General features: G+C 36.0%; 1 protein-coding gene across 5 annotated transcripts in view; it reads left to right on the forward strand.

Moving 5' to 3' along the window:
• The first annotated feature begins 1,546 nt into the window (after nt 1-1,546).
• GCFC2 (GC-rich sequence DNA-binding factor 2) overlaps nt 1,547-20,411 on the forward strand; it is a 43,640-nt gene continuing 24,775 nt past the window's right edge. For 3 of the 5 annotated variants that reach the window (XM_033125131.1, XM_033125130.1, XM_033125132.1), the window contains exons 1-5: nt 1,548-1,997; nt 4,932-5,057; nt 8,832-9,056; nt 9,942-10,039; nt 13,954-14,069. In XM_033125131.1, coding sequence (XP_032981022.1) covers nt 1,715-1,997; nt 4,932-5,057; nt 8,832-9,056; nt 9,942-10,039; nt 13,954-14,069 — 848 coding nt within the window. In that variant the 5' untranslated portion in view covers nt 1,548-1,714. Of the gene's footprint in view, nt 1,998-4,931; nt 5,058-8,831; nt 9,057-9,941; nt 10,040-13,953; nt 14,070-20,411 lie in introns of all 5 variants that reach the window. The other 2 variants (XR_004424844.1, XM_033125129.1) reach the window with 2 other exon arrangements.

A 20,411-nucleotide genomic window follows, 5' to 3' on the forward strand; every position in this document is an offset into this window, starting at 1 on the left:
TCCCCTTCCCCAATAAAATCTTTTAAAAAAAATTATTCCTTGTTTATCTGAAATTCAAATTTTATTAGATACCCTATATTTTTTTCTAAATGTAACAACTCTACCCTGGAGCCTTTACGCTGCTTTCCCTGGGGTCAGAGGAGGAAATCCAGCGTTTCCCTCCCTGTATTAAACAAATGCTGTCTATTTCATCCTCTTCTATCCAGGCCATACCCAGAGAAAACCACTTATCTCACTTCTCTACATTAGAACAAATATTTGGTTTATGTTTTAAATAAGTTTTTCTTTCTGTCTCAGTAGTACATCACCTGTCAGCTAACATATTTGCATCCAACATGTTAAACAGAGGGATTTGTTTTCGGGTTTCAGAATCGCCTCATCCACACATTTAGTTCACTGAATTCATGTTCATTCCATGAATACTCTGAGTTAGGATCTACACTAAGTATGGGCGTATCAAGGTGAGTAAGGGCCCTACCTGTGGAGGGCCCCACCTGTGGAGCCCTACCTGTGGAGGCAGTGTAGTTTAAAATGAGGAAGTAAGCAAGTAGCCCACATCAGCTGAAGGCTTTGAACCTAGCTGAAAACAATGAAGTCACATTTCAGTTGGACACAGTTTGTGAATTGGTGACAGTTGAGGGGAAAGGACAGCCTCCTGGAATGTCAACATCACACTTAAATAAACGTCTCCCTTTCTGAGTCAAGTATCTGGAAATTTATCCCTTAAAATAATCCTTTCTATGAACCTCTGGGAAAGTCTTCTTGAAATTTAAAGCAGTGAACGAAACGTAACACATACAGCAGACCCCAGCAAGAGGAATTAAATGAACTGAATGTTTATTTGCCCCAAATGGATATGTTCAGAGGCACCCAAGCAAGAATGGGTTTTACCAAGGGAACCAACAATTCAGAGTCCACGGTGAAGGCTCTCTCTCTCTCTCTCTCTCTCTCTCTCTCTCTCTCTCTCTCTCTCTCTCTCCCTCCCTCCCTCCCCCCAAACCTCGACAGTGCTTAATGGACATAGTCCAAGTTTGCTTTAGCCGTCCTTTTTATCTGAGTGTCTTTCTAAATAGCACCCCCTTTTTTCCAGATGCAATATTTTTTGAGGACCAAAGCATTTAACCAGGTTCTGTTGAAGCCTGGAAGCTATCATTTGATTTTTTTGTTTGTTTGTTTTCCTTATTTGTGCGCCTATTATCTATGCGTAGATTTTACTGTTTAGCTCTCAGAAGCAACACACACACACACACACACACACACACTCCTTTTTGTTTGTTTGTTTTAATTCTTGGTTGGAGAAAAAACTTTGCTCTCTCCATAAAGGAGAAAACAGGTGATCCGCTTCCAGTCCAGGACGCGGGCATCGCGACTCCCCAGATAGGGTTTGCACAACGAGAGCCTGTGAGTGATGCTGTCCATAGCAGGCAGTACGAGAGGTCTGCGGGAATCGCTGAACGATCTTCTGTACAAGCTGGCCACGCAAATAAAACACTTTGCATCCTTAGACCCGCGCGCAGTGAACCTATCTCGGTGTAGCAGAGCCGAGGAGGCAAAGCACGCATGCGCAGGGTGAAGCGTGAGTCGACGGTGCACTGGACGGGCGCGCGCACGCGTCGGTCCGGAGGAAGGGAGGAGCGCGCGCCTGAGTGGACGTCGTTGACCTGGGTTGGCGTGGGCCGGAAAAGAACCCGCTGAAGGCATCTGGACCTCTGCCATGGCTCACAGGCCGAAAAGGACTTTCCGACAGCGCCGAGCCGACTCTAGTGACAGCGACGGCGCAGAGGAGCCATCTGCTGAACCCGGGGAGCAGGCAGCCCCGGGCCCTGCGGAGGACGGGCCGCCCCCGGGAGGAGGCCGCACAGAGGCAGCGGAACGGGCCCATCGAGTCCGGGTCCCTCGAGGCCGGGGCCCGGGCCGGGGCCGCGGCCGGGTCTGGGCGAGTTCTCGGCGCGCTACGAGAGCGGCTCTTCGCGCGGACGGTGGCTCGGACGTCCCAGGTGACGCGGATCGGCGGGTGGGCGCCCAAAGCGACGAGCTGAGGGGGCGGGAAGAGGCCGGCGGGTTTCTCTAGAGGTTTCTATAACGTGGTGCTGACCGAAGCAAGGCTGATTCGCGGAAATAGCATGACAGCCTGCCTGCGAGCCCGCGCCCGCTGTCCGCATCTCCACATAGGACGCTGGGGCAGTAGTAAGAATGCTGTACGTTTGCGGGCTCGTCTGGGTTTGCGCCATCAGATGGACCACCACCAATTACAGCTTTAGTGCAGTATTTGATTATGTTAAATCGCCACAAAAGAGTTAAAATTTGTAAGACTCTTAGGTAGAAGACAGGTACACGTACCTTTTGGAACTGTCCCCAATTATTTTTCTAGGAAACACTTAGCCGGAATAATACGTTAGAAGAACGTAGGTGACGGGCTTTTGAGACATTTTCTTGTGCCTATTTTCCTTTTCATCTGTTATTTGCGAAAACAGATAAGAAAAATAACAGTACATGTCAGTTAAGTAACAAAAGATTGATGACGCTGTCGACCGTACCAATAATGGCGTTAAATACAGTGTAGTAATTGTTAACTATCTTTGCGTCCTTAAATGTAGGATTCAAGCAGCATAAGTTGTTTGCATTGAATGTGTTCTATAAAAACGCAGTTTTCGGTTAGTCTTAAGGTTAAAATTTTTCTCCCCACTATTTATAGTCCACGATTCTCAGTGATTTCTTAGTTTTGTCTAAATTTCGGATAACTTTTTATATTGTTCTATTTTTTGTAAGTTATCTGATTAAACTTTAATAGGGAGAATTGAGACCAGGAGTTGCCTTTTCTCTTGCCTTCTAAAGTGGTTCTCAAACCTTTTGGTCTTACTACTTCCTTTATACTCCTAAAAATGACTAACGATCCTAATGATCTTTTGTTTCAGTGGATTATATCTATCAATATGTACCATATTTAAAAATTAAGATACATGTTTAATAATTCATTTTTAATTACCTCATTACACATAAGGATAAGGAACATATTTTTGTGAAAAATAACTGTTTTCCAAAAAACAGTAAGAGTGGCATTGCTTTTATTAAAATCCACTGTTCTGCTGTATATTTTGAATGGATCTTTTCCCTATGCGTGGTTGGTAACATCATGCTTTGACTGTTCAAAAAGTATTGGTTCACTGAGTTTTCAGGTCTTGCAAATGTTGGTATACTTTATTATCCAATATCAAAAAAAAGACCCCAAAAACCTCTTACTGATGTCATCAGTCTTTAAGTATTGGAAATTTATCAAGTTCACAGTGGAGAACATAAGTTTTCCGAAATTCCAGTTTTCACTTGAAATCTCTAATTCTTAAAGTGATAGGCACAACTTTGCTCACTTTTGAAAAAAATGTTTGTTAGATATATCCACGTCAAATAACTAGTTTGTCATTCGTTTCAAGTGAAATGGTGTTCCTCCTCAAAGACAGTGGCTAGTTCAACTTGCAGACTACACAGGTGCTTTTCCTTGAGGCGACCATTGCATTTCAGTACGTCCCAGAAGTGCTTTGTGCACGCTTCCATTTTGTTCCACAAATTATTAAAAAGATGCATATTCTAGGGTCAAGAGTTAATCAAATTAACAGTTTTTATTGCTTTAGTGAGGACCATAAGCGAAACTGGCTTTTTTCCCCATCAATGTATGGTTGAAGAAATACGGTGGTTGCTACCACATATTGGTGTCACTGTCTTGATTCATATTAAGAGGCCTGCAGTTTTACTCACCAGTGCTTCTACTTCATTATGTAAATATCAACAGAGTAAACGGGGCAAAAAAAAAAAAAAATGTTAGTATAATGATGAAAAGAATTTTGACTTCACAGACCCTCTGAGAGGTCACAGAGACCTCCAAGGGTTGATGGACCATACTCTGAAAACCTCTTCTCTGGAGTTAATCCATTTTGAGAACAGGTAGGAGTTAACATAAATAGCAGCAACTTGAAAGATGTAAGCTGCAGCTATGTTCCTTTGTCTTTTAAGTTTTGATCTAAAGACTTTTTCGGGCTGTATGTAGGTCTTCCACTTAAGGAAAGTTTTAAGACAAAGAGTATTATTTATGTAATCTTAAATTGTAAGGTTATTCATAAAAATTACAAAATAATTGTGAACTAACAAATCCTTTGTTGTCAATAATAACCATGAATTCCTTAACATTTTGTTCATTCAATTCTCACAACATCCCTATGGGTATTATCTCTTATTGTTATCTTTGTTTAATAGATTAATTGACAGATTAAGTGTCCTTCCCAAAATCACACAATGGAAATAGATACATGATTTAACTTGAGACTATAATGCTCATTACAGTAGTTCTTGCCACCAGCCACTGAAATATGACATAAAATGCATAAAGAAAGTGTAAATTCAGAGTTGGATGAAATTTGGTTGAAAGCCCTACTTCTCCACTTACTTTGTGACACTAGACATGTTATTTAGCCTCTCCAATCCTGATAAGGACACTAATCCTCCTCAGTAATAGTATTTACTTTATAGAATTGTGAATATTAAACTAAATAAACCTTGTAAAACAGGATTTCAATGTGCCTAACATATTAAGTGTGCATTAGTATTTTTTCTTTTTCTACTTATTCACTACAACTATTTTTCTTTTCTTATTTTAAATATTCCTTCACTTTTTCTCTAATGTTCCCTTCCCCCTCCTCAGTGCATCCTTTAAAGGACTTATTGTACTAAATAAGCAGATAGTACAAATGGGGAAACTGTACATTTTTCAGACCATCCTTTGGTTTCAGAAAGAATGAAAGTCGGAAAAAGAGCTATATATCTACTTTAAGCTTGTGGAGTAAAATTAAAACACCATCTTATACATATGCCATATGTTGCTCATAATTATTAATTTCAATATCTTGACTCTTTTTTGTTATATTTAAAAAATGTCCTGTTAGAATCCGGAACAGTTGATCTTTCAACAGATGAAGAGAACGGAACACATCATTCCTCAGAAAGTAAGGATGATCAGAGTTCATCTTCCGATAGCTCTAGCTCTCTAGAAGAAGAATTTTCATCAATAGGTTGGTAATTTTGTGATTTTTATTTAAGAACTCTATTTCTAACACAGTATTTTCTATACCAGTGATCTTAATTATTGATAGCACAACAAATTCTCGTGAAGTATGGGGCAAGTAAGTCATTACTAATGATTGTCAGACTGCCAAAATTGACTGCTCATTTCCATTACATAACATGCCCAAGTTCAGACAGCTGCTAAGAGGTAGAGCTAAGATTCAAACCCACAATCTGGTACAGAACCAATGTACTATATTTGGTGATTCATGCCAATATCTGAAGGATAGTAAGAATTTGTCAGTGAGGAAGTTTCAGGTACGGGATGTAACATGTATAAAACTCTAGGGAAGATAACATAGCATATGTAGAGAACTAAAAATAGATGTTGGACTGAAAATATGAGCTTGGAGTTTAAGAAAGGAACAAAAAGAAAGCAAGCAGAGGGACAAATTGGAGTCAGATAATACAGGGCTTGGGGGAACTACTGAAAATTTTATGCAACTTGATGACATGGCCATTTTTGTGTATTAGAAAAATCAGTCCAGTTCAGGAGTCAGCAAATTACCTCCTGTCCTGTGGGCCAAATCTGGCCCACCACCTGATTAGTAAAGTTTTATTAAAACACAGCTACACTCATTCAATTACGTATTTTCTTCGGATACTATTGTACTACAATGGCAGGGTTGAGGAGTTGATGGAGACTTTATGGCCCACAAAGCCAAAAATATTTATCTGGCCTTTTACTCTAGTTCATGGGTTTATAATTGTGCTGTGAACTCTTTTCAGTTTCTTGAAACCTAAGACCTTTCTGAGAAAATAAAGTAAAATACATAGCTTTATAAAGAAAACAAATGAATTTGAAATATAACTTAAAATATATTTTAAAAGACTTACAGTAGTAATTTATTAACTTATTAAATAACAAGAACCAGTAGCGCTTCTAAATTTTTTTCTTATACAAGTTCCCAAGGTGCAAATACTTAGTTATGAAGCCAATATTAAGACTTGAAGCCTAGTAGACAAGTGAAGCCTTGTCTAGACTCTGTGCTGTCCAATAGAACCTTCCGTGATGATGATAAAAATTCTGTATCTTCACTGTCCAGTACATTAGCTGCTAGCCACGTGTGGCAATAGAGCTCTTGAAATGTGGCTAATGCAAATAAGGAACTGGATTTTTAATTTGGTTAAATTTAAATACTGTGTTTTCCTGAAAATAAGACCTAGCCGGACAATCAGCTCTAATGCAACTTTTGGAGCAAAAATTAATATAAGACGGGGTCTTATTTTCAGGCAAACAAGGTAGTCACATATGGCTAGTGATTACCAAATTGAACAGTGCTGTTATAGAAGGTGTGTAAAGCAGTAGGTGTAAAGTGTTGGCTGCACTGTGCACCTAAGGAGAGAAGATAACATTTGGAAATGTGTTCGATACTTTGTAATTAACATAGGGACTGAGGTGTTGCTGGCATGTAGTGCCCTGGAAGCAGCGATGCTAAATGTCTTGCAAAGAGCAGGACAAGTTAGCACAGTGAAGAACTGTCCCTCATAGCCGCTTTAAGAAGCACTGATTGAAAGTTGAAAACTTGTCTGTGAAGCACACTTTTTTCCTTCTTTTTTCTGGAGAAGAAAAGATGAAGACGGAATGTGGTAACTTAAAGACTGGTATGTGGAAGAAGGAGTACACTTTTTGTTCAAATGATGGAGCTATTAGAATGGTCCAGCAATGGAATATCTGTCTTGAGATGTTCACTGTTGTAGAAACTGCTTGTTACTAATGAGACATGATATATAACCTCTTCTCCTTAGATAGGATGATGCATGTGAAAATTATTTATGAGTTATAAATCTATAAAAACATGTTTTATTATTATAAAGCAGTATGCTAACTTTGTTAGTTAATCCCATGTCTGCCCAACACTTGCTATGTGTGAAACCTTGAGCTAAGTGTTGGATATAGACAGGTCAGGGTCAAGTACTCCTTTGAATTTTTACTTATGTTTTGTAGCCTGAGAAGATTAGCATTATGTAGCACTAGTATCTCACTAGTGAGTTTATTCCTTGTGACTTATTCATTAAACCCTACCAAGTCATTTGCAGGTGAATCACTTCCAATTCAAGTATTTCTGTTCCTATATTCATACATTTGAGTATTTGAACCAGAGCATATCATCTTAACCCGGTTGCACTTTAAAATCCCCTAGAGGGCTATAAAAACATACTTCAGCTCAGCTCCATCTCAGACTGAATCTCTGAGCTATGAACCTGGGTACCAGTAGATTATCAAGCTTCCCAGGTGATTCTAATGTGTAGCCAGGATCAAGAAATGCCAGTGTAACTTATAATGTTTTTGAATTTTAATTCTGCTTTAGGTTATATTAGCTCTATCTCTCAGCTTTAAAGACATGTTGTCTTCAGTCACATCACAATAAAATCACTAAAATAGATGAGACAAAAATGCAGAACCCTCTCACAGATCTCTACATTGCTTCATAATCAACAGGTTTTTTTTGGAGTAGTTATTCAACCAGTTGAGAATCCAGTGCACTATGTGATTTTTCCCCCTATACTTTAACATTATCCACAAGAAAAACATGCAGCTGTTAAATGCTTTAGGAGGATGAAGAGACACCTGACTTGCATCATTTTTCTGATACTAGTCTGTAAATAAGCACTAGTTTATAAAAAGCAAATCACTTGATTTGATATTCCATGTTTTTAATGAGCATATATTGGTTTCTAGTGATTACCACCTACTGCTTCATACTTAATTCAAGCACATTGGTCTGTGATTTCTGAAATCTCTTTTTTTCTGTTTCAAAAATGGGAACATTTCTGCATCTCCAGGCACATGACATTTTTTTCTATTTATATCCTAAAGAATTTAGACCAATTTATGGGAAAGGTTAGAAAATTTTACTTGAGCCTCAGTGACTTAACACGCCTAATTAGTATTTTGAAGTGCTTGAAATGGTGAAAATTTCTCTTGCCATTTTGTTTACCTTAGTATTTTACTTGAGAAACCATTTTTCTCAGAAGGTAAAGATTAATTTCAGCTTAGATCATGCATGAAGAAACTTGTTTTGAATTGGAAGAAGACATATTAATGAGGTTTATACTGTATAAAATAAAGAAAAAAATAAAACGGCTCTATTAAAAGATGTCACATACGTATTTTTCACCTGGTAAATAAATCTATTTCCTTTATACCTTTTAACCTCTCACGTTTATTCACAAGGGCATCACCACAGGACCTTGAAGGCTGACTTGGCTCTGTGCTGGTTGTAGTCTCTTTCTCACTCCCTATATGCCTGGATGCCCAAAGGAGAGGAATGGATCATAGTATAGTGTCCCTCTTACTTTGTATGTCAGACTTGTCTATCACCATTATGCTAACCTCTACAGTTGTCACTGACTGAGCAACACCATACTCAGCCCTCTCCGTATCCTACCCTGACAACCTCAGAGTCTCTGGAAATGAGAAATAGCTAGCCCTCAACAAAAAGTCAGCAATAACGTCTAATAAATAAGAGTTAAAAGATAAATTGCAGTGGTTTCAATATATTTTCTGATACTTCTAGATTTGGTTCATTTCTGTAATTTAATCCCTATCAAAATAATTTCTTTCCATTACTAATGTAGATTTGGAGACACTTAGTTATGTTCATTTCAAAATAGTTAAAAAATGTGAAAAACTGTGTCTTTTTTCTTTATTTAAATGTGAAGAATATTTATGTCTGTCTGTGCTTGGTTTTCAGTGTCCTCCTTGTTGTTTCTTTCAGTAAATATCCCCGATGCAGCTTTTATTCAGGCAGCCCGCAGAAAACGTGTATTAGCTAGGGCCCAAGAGGACTACATTTCTTTGGATGTAAAACATACTTCCACCATCTCTGGTATGAAGAAAAACAGTGATGAAGAGTCTGACAGTGAGCCTGATAACCATGAAAATAGAATACTATTTACCCCAAAGCCTCAAACACTTAGACAAAGAATGGCTGAAGAAACAAGTAAATATTTAATTTATTTACAATATATGAATATTAGGCATCTTTATTAGAATATAATATGATAAAGTCTCCATGAAAATGTAATGTAGTGTTTCATATTTTAAAGGGTGTTAAAGTTGGTTTTTATTTAATTCCAATTTAGTCAGTGACATTATGGCCTCTAAAACACATGTCTATATCAAAATGCTACTATCAAAGAGCATATGTATCTGATTCTACTTGATCTTTTTGACAGGCTAAAAAAATTTTATACTGTCTTACTTTTGATATTGAAAACATTCATTGTCACCTATATAAATTTTTTTTTTAACGTGAAAGCATCTACAGAGATTTTAGGTATCATGTATAAATCTTCCCTGTTATAATAATTTTCTTAACAAGAATCTTTAGTTCTCAAAGGACCATTTTCACATTTCTCATTTATAAATAATATGTTTACCAAAATTTTTGTCATTTAAAGTAATAGAATGAGACTTGGTTTTGTATAACCCGGAAATTATTTTTAAATATTTAGATTCTCAGGTATAATTGAGAAACTCAGATAAGAGAAACCAAATGTTTCATCTTTTCCGCGCTTTTTTCATAAGTCTATAGTGTTATGAATGGGACGGTTTGGTGCTGAATGCAGTTTCTGGAGTCAGATTGCTAGATTCAAGTCCCAGCTTCAATACAGTCCTCAAACAAGTTAACCTAATATCTGAGTTTCCTAATTTATAAAATGAGGGTGATAATACTGCCTTCTTCCCAGAATTATTGAGAAGAATAAGTTGATACATGTAAAGTGCTACTAAGCCAGCACAGTATAAGCCCCCCAAAAGTGTTGGCTGCTGCTATTAGAATGGAAAAAATACTGAATATTTATACATGAACTTTTTTTCCCCCTAGCAACTAGAAATGAAGAAACAGGTGAAGAAAGCCAGGAAGATGAAAATCAAGATATTTGGGAAGAGCAGCAAATGAGGAAAGCAGTTAAAATCACAGAGGTAATTTTTTTATACTATGTGTATTTGTTTCTTATAACTGCTGTATTAAACAAACTTGATGGCTTCAAAAAAGAGCCATTTATTCTCACAGTTGTGGAGGCTAGAAGTCTGAAATAGGGGTGTTGGCAGGGCTATGCTCCCTCTTGACGGCTCTAGGGGAGAATTCTTGTTTGCCTTTCCAAGTTCTGGTCACTCCTGGTGTTCTCTGCTTTGTGACTGCATTACTCTTCTACCTCCTTCACGTGGCCTTCTCTGTGTCTCTACTCTGTGTCTCTTATCAGGATACTTGTTGTGGAATATAGGGTCCACTTGGATAATCCAGGATGATCTCATCTTAAGATACTTCACTTAATTACAATTACCAAGGCCCTTTTTCCAAGTAAGGTCAGATTTGCAAGTTCCAGGGATTAGAACGTAGACATATTTTTTGGGAGGCCACCATTCAACCCTCTATACCATGTATGTATATGCGTATGTTCCTTGCCCACTAGCTTATAAACACCTTCCACACATTATAAGCCACTTGAGAGTACCGTATCTTTTTCATCTTTAATGGTACAGTAACTGACAGTATATATTGTGAAGTTATGTGGTAAGTATAAATGTGAAGTTGAAACAAATAAATAATGAAGTTTAAAACAAAACTCAGGAACAAAATGAATATTGTACTGGGGATCAAAACTCCTGGATTTGGGTTCTGGCACTACCACTAAAATATATGCTCCATGATGTTAAGTATTGTTAACTGTTTTGTTCATGTTATATCCCACAGTGTCTGACATTGTGAGTGCTCTATCAATATTTGTATGAATTTGAGCAAATCATTTAATTTTTGTAAATCTCAATTTTCTCATCAATAAAATGGGAATGATAATGCTACCTGAGTAGGCTGCAGTGCTTAAAATTATAGTGATCTAAATCAGAGTGTAAGTTCTATAATAGTAATTATAATAGTAAATATAATACTAATTGTAAATTCTATAATAGTATACAGATCTAAGGTTTCATTTAATCTTTTTAATAAGAATGCTTTGAAAGGATATTTGCTCTTTTAAGTAAGTATAATCTCCATGTTATTAAAACTAAGAAACTAAGTAAAGGTAGCCCTTTGATTGTAATTTAGAACTCTCTAACTAGAAAATGATTTGTGACTATATTTATGACTATAACAGGCTTAGATTCCACCTACCCGCCCGCTTTAGTAAAATCAGTATAGCAACAGCATTAAAAAAAAAAAAAAAACACTTTGAGAAAAAATATGCCACAGTTCTTACTCGAACTGCTCAAATTTATAATTCCTTTTTATTTGAAGTATTTGTTTAATTGCAGTCATAGTTCCCAAAACATATGTCAGAATTTCCCAAACTTTTCCATTCATGGAGCCCTTAGTATCTCTATAATTTTATCATGGAACGCATCGGCCAAAAGAAGTTACCAAACAATTCCATTTATTTAGTAGTTAGGTCCAAAGAATTTAATAAGATTTATGTCCTGATAACTTAGTATCCATTTGGAAAAAATAATACAGATAAATTGACGAGAAAGACTTTTCATTTTTAAGTAACTACAGTTACTAGTAATGGGATGTGTGTACCTGTTGGGTGCTGCATGACCTCTCAGACCTTGGAATCAGATTGGAGGCTGCCATCATCATCTCTTGTTCCACACTAAATTTCTGTCATTACTTGCTTTTTTATCATATTGTCTGCCCAAAACCCAGCTTCGCTAATAAGACTTCATGAAAAGGGATGTAGCACAATCTAATGTTGCAACTGTGAACAAATTATAATTAGGACTAGTAGTCCAACAAATGTTGAGTATTGTGTTTCCCTGAAAAATTTTAAATACCTCCTACCACCCCTTGGAGTTCACTGGGATTCCTTGGCACAGGTTGGGATACTATGCATTTGGGACAGTATGCACAGTATGCATACAGATTTGAATCTTGATTTCTTTGCTTGACATGTTATAAATATTTCCCTATTTCTATATAGTTATGATAGTAACTGATTCTAAAAGCTGCATAATAGTTATTGGAGTCAATGCATCGTGATTTCCGCAACCATTCTTTTTGGTGAACACGTTAGGTTATTTGGAATCTGAATGTTTTTCTTACTGTTAATAAGAATTGGTAAATATTTGCTTATCTTTTTGTTCCCCTCCCTTTTTTTTCTATCTTTTATTCAAATGTGTATTTTGAACTATTCTCTTAGAATGACTAATAAAGGAGATGAACATTTTTATGGCACTTACTGAATTTTTCTCTGTTGCTTTCTAAAGAAAATTCAGATCAGTCTGTAATGCTACCAGAGTTATGGGAATGTTTCACCACAGTCTTGCCAGCTTTAGGTACAAGTGTAGTTGAAATCTCAAATTTAAATGGAATCTCAAGCTATTTGATTTGCATTTTTATTACTTATATGGGTACATTTACTGTTTCCTTTATTGAAGATTTGCTACATGCCACTGTACTTATTTCCTGTAACTGCCCTACCAAGTTACCACAAACTTGGTGGCTTAAAACAACAGCAGTTTATTTTCTCACACTTCTTCTGGAGGCCAGAAGTCCAAAGCCAAGTTGTTAGCAGGGCTACACCTTCCAAAAGCACTCGAGGATAATCTATTCCTTGACTATTTTAGCTTCTGGTGACATTCTTTGGCTTTTACCTATAGCTATCTCTACTACATCTTTGTATCACTTCCTTTTCTTGCGTCCCAGAACTCCCTCTCCCTCTCTCTTATGTGGATCTGTGTACTCACATTTAGGGCCCATATAGATAACTCGGGATAAGATCGTCCTCTCCAGATCCTTAACTTAATCACGTCTTTGCCATATAAGGTAGTAGTAACAGGTTTGGCAGATTAGGACATGCACATATCTTTTTGGAGTCACCATTCGTCCTCTACAGCCACTTAACAGTGACAAGCACTAAAATACACAATTTTGCAGGGGAGAGACAGCGAAACAAAATGATTATAGTGAAATCTTATAGTTTCCATGACAGAACTGTGTACAGGGTCCTGAGATAGTACAAAAGAGCAAGTGAATGGTCAGTTTTATAGTTTGGAAGGTGAATGGGGAGGTTTAGAAAAGCCTCTACAAAAATGGTCATATTTGAATGGATCTTTGAAAGATGTTTATGAGGTAAGGGATCTGAGAAAAAAATAAGATGTCAGGAGTAAAGACAGAAGATTTGAAATAGTCTGATTAGTTTGAGGATTTGCAGGTATAATTGGAGCTAGATGGAAGAGTTGGTAAGAATTGATAGGATAAATGATGGTGCCTCATGAAAAATATAAAAGGGATAGTTAAGCTAATGAGTTAGCTAATTATCTGGTCCACTTCTTCACATGTCCTTGTCTAAAACATGTTCTTCAAAAGCTTTTCAACATTCTAAGCATCATAGTAATAAGCTATGATTAGCCAGAAAACAGTAATATGAAATATACCATGTTCTACAAGATGTGTTAGTTAGGAATGCGTTCCTCTGCAAGTAACAGAAAACCCAGATAGCAGTAGCTTAAACAAAATTAAAAGCTTTACCTAGAAACCCACCAGCAGACTTCCATTTACTTTTCTTTGTCTAGTGAGTTAAGTGGCAACTTCTGTCATGGGAAACACGTGTTTAGTTTTCTGAGAGTACATTAGATCATAAATAAAACTAGGTTTAAAAACACTAAGAACTGAGCTTTTGTGAAAACGAAGATTTTTTTAATTTGCTTCTTGTATGTGAATTTATTTTAAAGTTCTAAATTTTAAAACAGAATTTGAAAAACATCGTAACTATGAAAAATGTCAGTGGCATGGAATTTGAGCTGGTGAGACCTTGGTGTATCCAGTTTGCCTTTATGCTATTAATAGTTGTAAGATTAATGAATGTTGAAAACAATATAAATTTTCATATTATTTTTAGGGACGAGACATAGACCTTTCCCACAGTAGTGAATCTCAAACGGTGAAGAAGTTTGATACTTCCATTTCATTTCCACCAGTAAATTTAGAAATTATAAAGAAGCAATTAAATACAAGGTAAGTGATATTCATTTTAAAATTTACATTTGTCCTAGACATTTAATAGTAAAACAATTAGTGCTATACAGATAAAATCTTAAGTTATTAAATATAAATATAAACAGATTTACAGGAAAAGTCACCTGTGTTCCTTTTTTTGTATAACAGGTATATGTTACATGGTTAAAATCAATAACCAGAAAATTCTGCCTTTTACTTAATGTTTTTATAAGTATCTGCATTGTCAAATAGCCTTTAACTTTAAAAAATAATATGCTGGGAGTGATGGCAGCAAGATGCCAGAATACAAAGCCCTAGACCTCATTCCCCCATAGAGATGCCAACTTAGCAACAATATGTTTTAAAAAGCCTTTATTAGAACTCTAGAAACCAGTTCAGAAATCACAGTACCCTAAGCAAGCTCAAAGTCAAGACTATCCACATTGTAATGGGTAAGAAACGCCATTTCATTTCTACTGCTGCATCAGCCCCTCCCATAAGCCAGCACTGCTTGTAATAGAGAGAATAGGCCCAACTCATGGCTTCTCCATTGGAAAGGGAAAAAAAGAGTGGAACAGACATCCAACATTCTTGCTTTTGGGGGGACTGCCCAAGGGACTCATTTCTGCCCCATTTATCTTAGTGCACTGATTGGGCACTGTCATACCTTGGATGCCTGGGGCCTGCGGACAACAAAGGAGAGCTCAGTGGCTTGTTGCAGTGCCAGAAAGGCTGCAGTACTACAGATAAACACCAGAGGGAACAAGAGACTACAAACTCTCCTGAAAAAGAAACCCACAAACCTCTCTAGTTGGGAAATTTCAGGTAGAAGCCTAGATAAGATGCATCTCCCATAAAAGGTTTGAGAAGATACCCATCCTCCCATCCCTTGAAAACCTCTAGCCAGGTGAAGTTCCCCCGTATGAAGTTATTCCCCATAAGTGTATTTTCAAATACACAAAACACAGCAAAGGAAGAACCAAACACGTGAATAAACAGGGAAACATGGCCCAATCAAAGGAACAATCTCCAGAACTAACCCTAAAGAAACAAATCTATGAGTTACCTGACAAAGAATTGAGAATAATCCTCTTAAGCTCAGTGTATTACCAGAGAACACAGAAACAATATATGAACAAAATATCAACAAACAGATAGAAACTATAGAAGAGAAAAAGAGATTCTAGGGGTTGAAGAATACAATAAGTGAACTGAAAAACTCACTGGATGGGATCAACAGCAGGCTTAATCAAGCACAACAAAGAAGCAGTGACCTCAAAGACTGATCATTTGAAATTATCAAGTCAAAGGAACATAAAGAAAAGAGAATGAAGAAAAGTGAAGAAAGTCTAAGGGATTTATGGACACCATCAACATACACATTATGGGAGTCCAAGGAAAAGAGAGGCAGAATGGAGCAGAGAGCTTATATCAAGATACAATGACCAGAAACTTAACAACCTGAGGAAGGAAATGAACATCCAGTTTCAAGAAGCTCAAAGGACTCCAATGAGATGAACCCAAAGAGGCTCCCTCTGAGATACATTATCAAACTTTCTAAAGGCAAATAATTTTGAAAGTCTCAAGATAAAAGCACCTCGTCACCTACAAGGGAGCCCCAGGATATCACCAGCAGATTTCTCAACAGAAACAGTATAGGCCAGAAGGGAGTAGGAGGATATAGTCAAAGTTCTGAAAGAAAGAAACTGCCAACTAAATACTACATCCAGCAAAACTGTTCTTCAAATATGAAGGAGAAATAAGACCTCAGATAAACAAAAGCTGAGGAAATTCATCACCACTAGACCTGCCTTAGAAAAATTGCTGAGAGAAGTCCTTCAAGTTGAAATGAAAGGACAGGAGCACAAAACATACAAAAATATAAAGTTCTCTGGTAAAGGTAAATATATAGACAGAGTCCTGTAGTACTGTAAGGGTGGGGTGAAAATACCTTTTAATTCAGATATAGAATTTAAAAGAAAAGCACAAAAAATAACTATAACACTATGTTAATAGATACAAAATTTAAAAATGTAATGTGGGACATCAGTAATAAGAGGTGGAGGGGGAGATGTAAAGGAGTAGTTTTTGTATCTGATTGAAGTTATCAGTTTCCTAGATTACTAGAACTGTAAGATGTTTTTGTAATCCCCATGGTAAACAAAAATACCTATAGGAGATGTACAACAAAAAGAAAAATATACAAAACACAAGATAGCAAGCCAGAAAAAGAGGGACAAAGTAACTACAAAATAGACAAAAAAACAATTTACAAAATGGCAATAGTAAGTCCTTCCATATCAGTAATTAAATATAAGTGGATTAAACTCTACAATCAAAAGACTTAGTGGTTGAATGGATTTTTTTTTTAATCTAACTATTTGCTTACATTAAAAAAGAAGGTCTCATATCAAAAACCTAACTTTACACCTCAATAAACTAGGAAAAGGACAAAGTCTAAAGTTAGCAGAAAGAAGGAATAAAGATTAGAACAGAAATAAACAGAGAACAGAAAAAAGGAGACAAAGATGAACTAAACTAAATTTTTTTAAAATCAATAAATTGACAAACTCTTAGGGTAAGAGAGTAGGCTCAAATAACAAAAATACGTAAGAAATAGGAAACATTACAACTGATGCCACAGAAATAAGGATCATAAGATAACTACTATGAAAAACCAACAAACTAGATAACCAGGAAGAATAGTATAAATTTCTAGAAACACAACCTACCAAGACTTATTCACTAAGAAATAAAAAAGGCTTGAACAAATTTGTTACTAGTAAGGAGACTGAGTTAGTAATCAAAAACCTACCAACAAAGAAAGCCCAGGACCAGGTGTCCTCATTGGAGAATTCTACCAAACATTTAAAGATGAATATACACCATTCCTTCTCAAACCCTTTCCAAAAACTGAACAGAATACTTCCAATCTCATTCTGTGAGATAGGCATTACCCTGATCCCAGCAGCCCAAAAAAGATACTATGAGAAAATTATAGGCCAATATCCCTGATGAATACTGATGCAAAACTACTCAACAAAATACTAGCAAACCTAATTCAACAACATATTAAGAGGATTATACACCATGACCAAGTGGGATTTATTCATGGATTACAATGATGATTCATATGAAAATCAATCTCTGTGATACACCACATAACAAAATGAAGGGCAGAAATCACATGGTCATCTCAATGCAGAAGAAGCATTTCACAAAATTCAACACCCTTTCGTGATAAAAAACCACTCAACAAACTAGGGATAGAAAGAAATTACCTGAACATTATAAAGGTTATATATGTGAGAAGTCCACAGCTAATATATTCAGTGGTGAAAACTGAAAGTTTTCCGTTACCAGAAACAAAGCAAGGATGCCTCTTTTTGCTACTTTTATTCAACAAAACATTGAAAGTCCTAGCCCGAGAATTCAGGCAAGAAAAAAATAAAAGTCATCCAAATAGAAAAGGAAAAAATAAAAGGATTTCTGTTCGCAGATGACGTGATCTTATATGTAGGAAACCCTAGAGATCACACACACACACACACATACACAACACACACACAAACACAAATGAAAGAGGTAAATAAAGTCAGCAGAATTGCAGGATATAAAATCAACCAAAGTCAGTTTTATGCACTAAAAATTAAAAATCCCAAAAATATATTAAGAAAACATATAATAGCATCAAAAAGAATAAAACTTAGGAATAAACTTAACCAAGGGGGGGAAAGATCTGTATACTGAAAACTACAAAACATTGCTGAAAGAAATTGAAGATATACATAAATATCCCATGTTTATAGATTAGAAGACAATATTGTTGAAACGTCCATATTACCCATAGCAGTCTATAGCTGTAATGCATTCCCTACCAAAATCCTTGTGGCATTTTTTGCAGAAATAGAAAAAAGAAATCCTAAAATTTATATGGAATCTCAAAGGACCCAGGCCTGTTTTGGTTTGAATAACCAAAACAATTTGAACAAGAAAAGCACGGGCAACAAAAGCAAAAATAGACAAGTAGGACTACAAACTAAAAAACTTCTACCCTTCGAAGGAAGCAATCAACAGAGTGAAAAGGGCAACCTATGGAATGGGAGAAAATATTTGTAAACAATGTATCTAACGAGTAGTGAATATACAAAATATAAAGAACTCATACAACTTAACAACAAAACAAGCCAACTAAAAAAATGGGCAAAGGACTTAAATGGACATTTCTCAACCATGAAAATACAGCTCAGTTTCCCTAATCAGGAAAATGCAAATCAGAACCACAGTGAGACACCACCTGATACCCATTAGGATGACCACTATGAAAAAAAAAAATAACAAGAGTAGAGAAAAGAGAACTTACTGTTGTTGGGAATGTAAAATAGTTCAGCTGCTATGGAAAACAGTACGGAAATTTCTCAAAAAATTAAAAATAGAACTACCATCTGACTAGCAATCCCATTTTTGGGTATGTAGCGAAAAGAATTGAAAACAATTGAAAAGAGATTTGCAACCCATGTTCATTCCAGCCGTTAGTTGCAGTAGCTCAGAGGTAGAAGCAACCTAATATTCATCAACAGTTAAATAGATAAAGAAAAGGTGTATTTACATACAAAGCAATATTATTAGCCTTAAAAAGAAGGAAATCCTGTCATATGCTACAACGTGGATAAACCTTGAGGACTAAGTGAAATAAGCCAGTCACAAAGAGATAAATACTATATGATTCCACTTAGATGAGGTATCTAAAGTAGTCAAATAATTAGAAACAGAAAGTAAAACAGTGGTTGCCAGGGGTAGGAGGATGGGGGAGAAAGGAAAAGAGCTAGAATTGCAGCAATTACAGTTGTTGATCAGTGGGTATAAAGTTTCAGTTCTGCAAGATGAAAAAGTACTAGAGATTGGTTACACAATAATGTGCATATAGGTAATACTACTGTACTGTATTTAAAATCGTTAAGATTGTAAATTATGTTAAATGTTCTTAAGTACAATAAAAAAATTATAAGCATAATAGTAACATTTGTCCATCCATGTAGTTGACATAATTTACTTAAGTATTTTTTGGACATTTTGATTTCTAAATTTTCTCTATTTTAGATAGTGCTACAGATAAATGAACATTTCTGTAGGTCATTTAATCTGTTATATTATTTCTTAAAAAAAAGTTTCCAGGGAAAGTTGACCTTGACAAAAGTTACGCATGTTTTTATGGCTCTCGATACAGATTATCTTTCTGAAACACAGCTAACCTTTATTTTACTGCTATTAATAGTTATCTTTTTAAATAGTATTAATCTCAATATAAGTGATACTTTTGCTAAAAAATAAGGCAAATCCTGTGATAGGTTGTTTTAAATATATTTTCTGTTTTACTAAGGATCTAGTTAGTGTACATCTTTAGATGTATGAAAGAATAAGTATGATAGTAAGAGTCTAATTAGTTCCTATAATATTTGATACAAGGAGAGAGTTTCTTTCTCCTGCCAGAGCAAGTATTTTTAAAGAACATTTTCATTGCCTCTTTTTTATACCTGGGAATAGGTTAAAATTTTCTTCCCCTGTATCTTTTGTATAAATCAGCTTTAAAGCAGCTTCATACTTTTATCATATTGCAGCCAAAATGTCTTGATCATATGGTCTTGTTCCGTTAAATGGTTTGATATAGAAAGGGATATTTTGTAGCATTTTATAGTGAAATAAATATATGAAAATCTTCATCTGTACTAGTTTTTAAATATTAGGTTATCTGTATTTTAGGGGGTAGACAGACTACCAACCGACTGCCTGTTTTTGTAAATAAAGTTTTATTAGAACACAGCCATGCTTATGCATTTATGTATTGTCTGCGGCTGCTTTCATGATACAACACAGAATTAAGTACTTGTAACAGTGACCATCTGGCCTCCAAATCCTAAAACATTTACTGTCTGCACCTTTACAGAAAAAGTTTTCTGACATCTGTTCTACATGATTCTTTTTTCAGTAGTGATGTTAAATGATGAGATTGCCTTGATTTAAGATTATTTTTGTGACAATTTCACTATTGTTACTGCCCTTTTGATATTCCTTCTTCAGTTGAAAGAGCTAGAATTACAGCTATTGCATCTAATATTGCATATAACTCAGCATTTATGCACAAGGAAAGGTAGGAAAGGACTTAAAACTACCCCATGATTAGCTTGAGCACCTAAAAACCTCTAAGTGTCCTTTCCTACCTCTCCCTTTGAGACTGCCTTCATTGTGATGCTCTCCTTTGCACAGCAAGTTTCATAAGCCCAAGTTTATGTGATTGGCAATTTCCTTGATGGTCTCTCTGTAAGGTGACTTTGAAAAATCTTTCATCAGACTGCTACCGTG

The sequence above is a fragment of the Rhinolophus ferrumequinum genome, chromosome 13 (genome assembly GCF_004115265.2).
Source record: "Rhinolophus ferrumequinum isolate MPI-CBG mRhiFer1 chromosome 13, mRhiFer1_v1.p, whole genome shotgun sequence".
Lineage (NCBI taxonomy): Eukaryota > Metazoa > Chordata > Mammalia > Chiroptera > Rhinolophidae > Rhinolophus > Rhinolophus ferrumequinum.